The 9,258-nt window shown below is 32.7% G+C and overlaps 1 protein-coding gene across 1 annotated transcript; it reads left to right on the plus strand.

Annotated features, from left to right (window-relative positions):
- Nucleotides 1-6,338: 6,338 nt before the first annotated feature.
- Nucleotides 6,339-8,652, plus strand: LOC114388275. Its single transcript, XM_028348687.1, has 2 exons — nt 6,339-6,491; nt 6,775-8,652. The coding sequence occupies exons 1-2, from the start codon at nt 6,401-6,403 to the stop codon at nt 8,328-8,330; spliced, it is 1,647 nt and encodes a 548-aa protein (XP_028204488.1). The 5' UTR covers nt 6,339-6,400; the 3' UTR covers nt 8,331-8,652.
- The last annotated feature ends 606 nt before the right edge of the window (nt 8,653-9,258 follow it).

Below are 9,258 nucleotides of genomic sequence, written 5' to 3' on the forward strand. Positions count from 1 at the left end.
TGTTTTCAAAATCTCGATTGTATATATATTTTTTTTTAAAAATATTTTAACTCAGTGTGCCTCAAGTGATTAACTCGTCGGGTTCCCACAGTGGATCCCATCACAACTCATCGCGCATTAACTCGTCGTCCTTAAAGGGTCTTACAATTGTGTGTTTACATAATTCATGGTTCACAACTCAAAAACATACAACATCTCAAGAGTCATGTAATTCACAATCCATTACTTATCAAATAATTATCACTTACACATCATCTCAATCACATTTTCATAATAAAATAATTTATCGCATCTCATGCATCCTACATATATTATTCGATAGTAACATTTACTTGACACAACAAAAATATAAATTAAACTGAAATATATTAGTAATACAAATTCGAGGTAGTATATACGCACTAACCAAATCAAAATATTTAGTGATAAAATAATGATATGTACCTCTAAGTCTCGATTAATTAATCGGTAAGAATTTAACTAATAGGTAAGCACAATTATAATCAATGGAATATATATTTAACCTTAAAGCATACAAATATATTTATATGTAATAATATATATCATACATAGTTGAATTACATGAATTAACAAATATATATATATATATATATATGTAAATTTGTAAAGTGGAACTTGTAATTTAAAACAGAAAATGTAACTACTGCACAACTAATGATGATGAAGGAAATATTTACAGCATATTTAAAATGAAAAGCATAAATATTATATATCTATTTATTTCTGTACAACCATTTATAAACAAAAAGAATAATTGTAATTACTAACTTATGTAGCATATATAATTGAAAAGAAATAAAATAAAAATTTTATAATAATATTTAATTTATTTATGAAAAGAAAATGATTTCTATAACCTTACTTTATTTGTTATTATTATTATTATTATAGAAATCTCAAACAGTTGTATATATATATACAAAACCAACGTGCTACAGTGAGTGAATTGCAAGCAAAATATATATATATATTTCAACAAAGCCACAAAACCAACGTGCAGTGAATTGCAAGCAAAAAAAAAAATATATTTCAACAAAACCACAAAACCAACGTGCAGTGAATTGCAAGCAAAAAAATATATATATTTCAACAAATCCACAAAACCAACGTGCAGTGAATTGCAAGCAAAATAATATTTATATTTCAACAAAGCCACGGTACGTATGTTACAAGCACCAAACAACAAACCATCATACACGTTAATATTTAGTAATATATGTATCTAAAAAAAATCTGATTTCATTATATGATTAGATATAATTCAAAATCAGTCATATACGCATCCAGCAAACATGGGTAAACAATTCATATAATGCCTACATATATGATCATTATTATGTAATTTAAATTGAAATCAAAACATTGAAATAAGAAAATAATTCATATGAAATCAAAACTTGCAATATAGGTAAATAAATCAAATTTGTAAAAAGTGAAATTCAGTCACATGACAAGAATAAATTTGGGAAAATCAATTAAGAAACAACCCAAAATACCCAAAAATTGATCCTCTAGGAATCCCTATACATGTTCATTCTAATCCTCAAACGTGAATAACTCATCCCTTACCTCGACGTAGTCCCTCAATCGTTCTCTGTTAACAATTGTGGTGTCTCTGGTACTTTCTAGAGCTCTTCCTCCGGCGGTTGCTCTGTTAGGATTCTTGTGCGTCAGAGGAAGAGAAAGGGAAGTGTTTTGTAAAAGTTGCTCTAGGTTAACATTTAATTTATATAGTGGAAATTTATGACCTAACTATATATTTTTTTACTTATTTATTTATTTCTTATTTATTTATTAAAAGTTACGACTGTTACAGAACGTCTCTATCACAATTTTGCATCTTTTGAAGTCATTGGTGATTAAGCTTAATGCTATCTTATAATAATCCGACTATAAGAAGTAGAGAGTGTTATAATCCGACCAAACCAAATCGATTCTGTTAAGTTAAATGATTATTTTTAAGTTAAATAATTATTATTTAAGTATTATTTAACTTAAAAATAATTATTATTTTACTTGTTAAAATTTTTGTTTTCTATTTATATTATTGATTATTGAATTAATTATTATTCATATTTTGTTTAATTAGTAACAAATTTTTCTAGCATTTTTTAACACTTACTAATAAAATTTTTAAAATTGCAAAAACTAAACTGAATAAAACAGAAAAAAAATTCATTTGATTAAGATTTAATAAATAATTTAAACCAATCTAAATCTCACTTAATTTTCTTGCTTTATTTGAATTAATTTTAAGTAAAAATTACACCAAATTCCACCATAAACACCCCTAATCAAAAGGTTGGCGGTTACCACGAACCTTACGTTCATTTTGAAATCATGCATTATAAAATTGTCTTGTGAAGACAACTAGTTTCGGTCTTTTTAGATTTTGCTTTTTTTTTTTAAGTGGATCATGCATAACTTTCTCTGACACACTATTAATGGGTGAATTTTATAAGACAAGATTCACATAAAAAATTTTTACACAAAAAAAAAAGATTCACATAAAGTTCAATTAGTAACAGAGTGTAGTGAAATAAAAGTGTCTCGAATATATTTTTTACTCTTATACGTCTTTAAACAAGTGGTAAGATTCCTTTTTCATTTTTTGGACAAATAAAAACTTTACTAGAAAAATTATTCTCTAAACATATTTCTACTTTTAAAGCAAATCCTCAAATTATGATTGTAAGCAAGTTAATTAAAATCTTGAAGTCATTTTTAAGTCAAAACATTAAAATTATATATTGTGACACCCTCTACCCCTCACATATATATTAATAAAGGAATAAAAATTCAAATATTAATTAAAAGTATTTTTAAAACATTTTTAAATACAAGCTTTTCAAATGGGTAAAAGGCTCACATTCACTTTCTTCTACATCATATTCAAACTTGTCCAAATAAATAATAAAGTCATCTCGACTCAAAGAAAATCATATAAGTCTCATACAATTAATATAGAACCTATATCCTAATGTCACATCCTATCAGAGCGTGGTGTTCCCGTGTCCTCTAGCATGAGGTTCTTCATAGTCATCCACCTATTCATCTGCTCCCCCGAACACAAAGTTCAAGATCATCACAGGATCCAAACACAAACAGCAAATCGGGAGTGAGTTATCACATTGCTAACTACTAGAGAGAAACAACACAACATATAGTAGCCAAATACAATTTACTTAGCATATCTCACATTATTTCATCACTTTGTCATTCATCAATCACACCTTTCAATCATCAATCATTATACACAGGAATCACACACTCCGATCAAGACATAATAACACATCAATTTCATAATAAACAATTAGCAAGCGTATGCGATAGTTATGCTAAGACTCAAGCCTATATGCAATGTGGTACCATGTCAGTGAAAAACCACCCTGGGGCGCTTAGGAGTACATAACAAGACACACCACACAATGGGTTTGTCAGGTCACTCTCACTAAGTAAGATCATAGGGAGACCAGTCAGAGTCACGATGTTTTGCGAGAATGTTCCAACCATATGGGATCAACATAGGCTTAAAGGAGCACTCAAACCCGGTGACCCCCAAGGCCTACACTCCGAAGAGTCCGTCAGGGCCTCTCCCTCCTGATTCAGGTCCAACTCCTAAAATTATTTTGGCACACAGACTCTATCTATGAACTGTACAAAACACACGACTCCTCAATTGTTCTCAAAATAATTTTAACTCGTCGCCCTTTAAGGGTCTTATCATTAACTCGTCGCCCTTAAAGGGACTTAACATTAACTCGTCGCCCAAAAAGGGACTTAGCATCAACTCGTCGCCCTAAAAGGGACTTAACATCAACTCGTCGCCCTAAAAGGGACTTAGCATTAACTCGTCGCCCTTGAAGGGACTTATGATCGTGTGATTGTACAATTCATAGTTCACAACTCGATGCACATATATATCTCAATCATATACATACTCAATTTATCACATACACTTAATCCCAATCACAATGGTATAATCTCAATTTAACATGTTATCACACCTCATGAATCATGTACACTTTACCTATGAACTATGCAATACACACATCTACTCAATTGTTTTCAAAATCATTTTAACTCGTCGGATTCCCACAGTGGATCCCATCATAATACTTGTCGCCCTTAAAGGGTTTTACAATTGTGTGATTGCACAGTTCATAGTTCACAACTCAATACACACATCTCATCTCAATACACATGTATTTAATCATCCGTCACATGTTCAATTTATCATATACTCACAGTTTGAATCATCATTTCATAACCTCAACATAACAATTTATACAAAAGATTTCATCACAACATGGGGTGTAAAATCCCTGAAATAGTTTCTCACAATTATATCACAATCAATTAATCAAATTCATGGGTTAAACACAAAGACATCAAGAGCACTCAAGTTTATCAATCAATTCTCATCAGGACATCAATTGGTACATAGAACACAATAATATCATATTTATAATCATAAAGAGAAAATTACAATTCAATAAACATCCCAAAATAAACCCAAATTTAGTTCACTAAGGATCCCTACACATGTTCATTCTAATCCCCAATTGCGATAAACTCATCCCTTACCTCTAAGCGGGCTCACGTGTCTTCAGCCAGCGATAGCAACATCTCTAGCGGTTTTTGGAAATTCTTTCAATTATTCATCCGACTGCTCCGATAGAATTCCGAAACGTCAGAGAGACGGAGAAGAGATTGAAACCTCCACTTGTACTGTCTTCATACGATTCCTTTTTCTCCCTCCACGAATATTATCTCGCAAATCCCAACGGTGGAAGCCTGCAGAATTGAATTTCGAACAACATATCCAAATTTCACAATAATTCAACGGTTAATGAAACCGGGATCGTAGTTTTACCAAGACAGCTCTGGGTTTCTGCGGGAAAGAAAAAGGCTACAATGCGAAGGGTGTTTCTCTCAGTTCAGACATGATATCGAAATTCTCAACGGTGAGAATGCTCGGAATTGTGTTGCGAACATGATACTCAAATTTCACGACGATCCAACGGTGAACGGGTTCGAGATCGTCATTTTTCTGAGACTGGTTTGGTGGGCTGCGGGAAAAAGAAAGGATTTTGAGAGGAGAAGGGAAAAAACGAAAATGAGGCCAAAAAGAGGCAGCTGACTTAACATAACTATTTATACCTAGGGTACTCAGCCTATTATTTGCTCTATATTTATTTATTTATTTATTTATTTTTTTACTAAAAAACTTTTTAAATTTATTTGCGAAAAATTGGGATGTTACATATATCATCAACCAACAACTAATACAAGATTTTTTTTTTTTTCATTTAATACACTCGAGTGTCCTTTTAGTTATGAAGAACGTGCGTAACTAACTTTGGATAGTTCAAGTCGCATACATTAGTCAGCATCAACAGAAGTTATTGATGTTGAATGCAGATTTTGTTAATCTAAATGAAAAAAAGGTAAACAATGAATGAGTTACGATAAATCTATTAAAAAGTATATCCTCTATGGAATTTTTAGTATATTTGTTTTTCATTATATTATATATGGATATGGCCGTATGGGCTACATCTTCAATATATTATATATGGAATTTCTAGTAACTGACTAGCTCTACAACTTTTTTTTTTTTTTTTTTACAGAAATAATTGACTACAACTTTAATCACCACTTTCACGGAAAGCTTATCTATGCATAACACAGTGACTAATTGCAAATTACTATACAAGTACGTTATTTATAAGAGATCTTATGTTCCCCCAAAGTATTTGAATACTTACCATTACTGTTTTACTTCCGAAAAATTAATATTTGGTGTGTTAAAACACACGCAAACACACTCACTTTTGGGTTAGAGATGTTGCTTGTGTTTAATATATTTTTTATAAACTCAACAAGAAACATGTAAAAGTACGCACTATATACATACATATTAATTCTTTGGTAGTTGATACAGGGTGTACTTGACACGTTCAATTCAATACACGTTCCTGCTTTGTTTTGCTTAGTCAAAAATGGCAGCTAGTACTAGTAGCACTGCAAGCTTTAGCTAATAAACGTGAGCAATTCATTATCAACAAGTATTTAAATAGTTGAAAGAAAAACATCGATCCATTCACACAAGCACTTGGTTTAAAAAATATGAGCAAGTTACCTTGACGCGATAAGATTGCTAGGTAATAAGAAGTTTCGTGTGGGAAAACATATTCAGAAATAAGTAAAATAGTATTTCACATTATAAAAAACTTGCACGTTTATAGTTCAATTATATACTATTTGCAACGAGAGAGGAATATGACTTACATTCGCTATATATAACAACCAATAAACCACATTTATTATCACACAAACGTTACTCAATCTCCTTTTGTCCAAGAAAAACACAACAATGGGGAACCAATCCTCTTCAAACAAGATAGAAACTCTTCCCATCGACACAACATTTAAGCTTCCAGCAAATATACCAGTTTGGCCACAAGGTGCACTCCCCCCCGCGTCCTTCTTGATATTGTAGTGTTATTTTTAACTTCTAATCACGTTTTTAAAAAAAACCACTTGCAACTGTGATTTTGGTCACAATGCCAAGATTTTTTGACTCAACTACTGTATTACAGTTTCAATTATGATCTTATCAACAGTATTTGTCTGTCATTTCCTATGATTTCAATGACTGCGATAAAATTGCAATGACAACTCTAATCTAAAACCTTACTTCTAATTATGTGTTTCTTAGGCCTTCATGAATTGAAACTTTTCATGTAGGTGGTGGATTTGCTACTGGAACCATCAACATAGGAGGGCTAAAATTGTTTCAAATTTCAACATTCAACAAAGTTTGGAAAACCTTAGAAGGTGGACCAGGTGATGCAGGGGCAGCTTTCTTTGAGCCAGCAGGAATACCTGAGGGATTCTTCACACTAGGCCACTACAGCCAACCCAACAACAAGCCTCTTTTTGGATCAATTCTGGTGGCAAAAGATGAGACATCATCAGGTGACAATAATGGAGCTTTGAAGAAACCAATTGATTACACACTTGTGTGGAGCAGCAAGTCCCAAAAGATCAAGCAAGACAAAGATGGCTATATTTGGCTACCAACAGCACCTGATGGCTACAAAACCTTAGGCCATGTTGTCACCACCACACCTGAGAAGCCTTCACTTGACAAAATCAGGTGTGTTAGGTCAGATCTCACAGACCAGTGTGAGAGAAGCTCATGGATTTGGGGACCAGACAAGAGCAGTGATGAGAAAGGTTTCAATGTTTATGAAGTGAGGCCAAGCAATAGAGGGACTCAAGCTCCTGGTGTGCTTGTAGGAACATTTTTTGCTCATAATGGTGAAATTCCTTCCCCTCTCCCTATTGCTTGTTTGAAGAACACCAACATGAACTTCTCCTCCTCCATGCCTAATTTGCCTCAAGTTAAGGCACTTGTCCAAGCCTATTCTCCATTCATGTACTTGCATCCTGATGAAGAGTTCCAACCTGCTTCCACCAAGTGGTATTTCACAAATGGGGCATTGCTTGTTAAGAAAGGAGAAGAGTCCAAACCTGTGCCAATAGACCCTACAGGTTCTAACCTTCCTCAGGGTGGCAACAATGATGGTGAGTATTGGTTGGACCTTCCTTCTGACAAAGCCAACAAGGAAAGGGTGAAAAAGGGTGATTTCAAGAGTTGCCAAGCCTATGTTCATGCCAAACCCATGTTTGGTGGAACATTCACTGACCTTGTCATGTGGGTTTTCTACCCATTCAATGGGCCTGGAACAGCCAAAGTAGGGCTCATAGATATTCCACTAGGGAAAATAGGAGAACATATTGGAGACTGGGAGCATGTGACACTAAGAGTAAGCAATTTCGATGGAGAACTAAAAAAGGTGTATCTCTCACAACATAGCAATGGTCAATGGGTTGAAGCTTCTCAGCTCGAGTTCCAAAGTGGGAACAAATCAGTGTGCTATTCCTCCTTGAATGGCCATGCCATTTATCCAAAAGCAGGACTTGTCATGCAAGGCCTTGATGGGATTGGAATAAAGAATGAAACTAAGAAGAGTGAGAAGGTGATTGACATGGGTGTTGGTTTTGAAGTTGTTTCTGGTGAGTATTTGGGGTCAGCAATTGTAGAACCACCTTGGTTAAACTTTTTGAGGCAATGGGGTCCAAAAATCACTTATGACATTGCAAAGGAGCTGGACAATTTGGCGAAGGTGTTCCCTGCTTTGGAAGCCCTTGAAGATGGTTTGCCAAATGAGTTGTTGGGACAGGAGGGACCCACAGGACCTAAGCTCAAAAGAAATTGGCAAGGTGATGAGGTTTGAAATGGAAGACTTGGTGAATGGTGGCATTATTGACACCATGCAATTAAAAAAGGAGACTTTAATTTGGTTGGTTTGCACTATCTGTTTTGTATTTTTATAGGGTTCACAACAAACATGTATTTCTTAATAATAACTGACAAAGTTGTTTCTTGTTTGTATTTGCATGCCAGCTTTTTCGGGTGTTCCCACAACATTAAAAAGCATGTGATATTGCTCTTTAAATAGTAGGTAGATGGAGGACAGAAGAAAATTGAAAAGATTTTTGTGTGCACTTGGCTTATAATGATTATTTTCCCCAAAGATATAAATATTTTATCACTAAGTTGGTTTGAGTGGTATTAAATTTAATTTTCTCGAGTAAGATCATGATTTGAGTGATATTAAATTTAGTCTTTTAAAGTAAGATCTTGAGTTCAAGTATCATAAATAAAAGAAATGGATGAGAGAAGATAATTTCATTAAAGGTGATCACCCAAGTTTTATAATAACAATTAGTCATTGGTTGAAAAGTTAATGTATCTAATTTCATAAAATAAATGTATCTAATTGTACAAGTCCTAATTATTAAGGTTATGTTAGATAAAATTAGTTGACAAAATTAGTTGAAAAGTTAGTTGAAAAGTTATCAAGGTTATGTTAGATAAAATTAGTTGACAAAATTAGTTGAAAAGTTAGCTAAAAAAAGTTAGTTCAAAGCTTAAAAGCTAGCTCATAGCTGAGAGCTAAAAGTTAAAAAGTATTTGATAAAATTAACTAATGAAATTGTTGACAAGTGTAAACTAATAAAAGAAATAATAAAATCATGATTTGTTTAAAAAAGATAATTAAGAAATTTGATAAATATATTGAAGATAAAAATAAAAATAAATAAAAAATTAGAAGCTAGAAGTTAATATTTTAAAAAATGTTAATAGCATTTAAAAAAATA

The sequence above is a fragment of the Glycine soja genome, chromosome 15 (assembly GCF_004193775.1).
Source record: "Glycine soja cultivar W05 chromosome 15, ASM419377v2, whole genome shotgun sequence".
In the NCBI taxonomy this organism is placed as follows: Eukaryota; Viridiplantae; Streptophyta; class Magnoliopsida; order Fabales; family Fabaceae; genus Glycine; species Glycine soja.

Bases quoted from the DNA above. Each gene is read 5' to 3' on its own strand.
- LOC114388275 (XM_028348687.1), top strand. From the start codon at position 6,401: ATGGGGAACCAATCCTCTTCAAACAAGATAGAAACTCTTCCCATCGAC. The intron at 6,492-6,774 runs GTGCACTCCCCC...CTTTTCATGTAG, and splicing joins TATACCAGTTTGGCCACAAG to GTGGTGGATTTGCTACTGGA.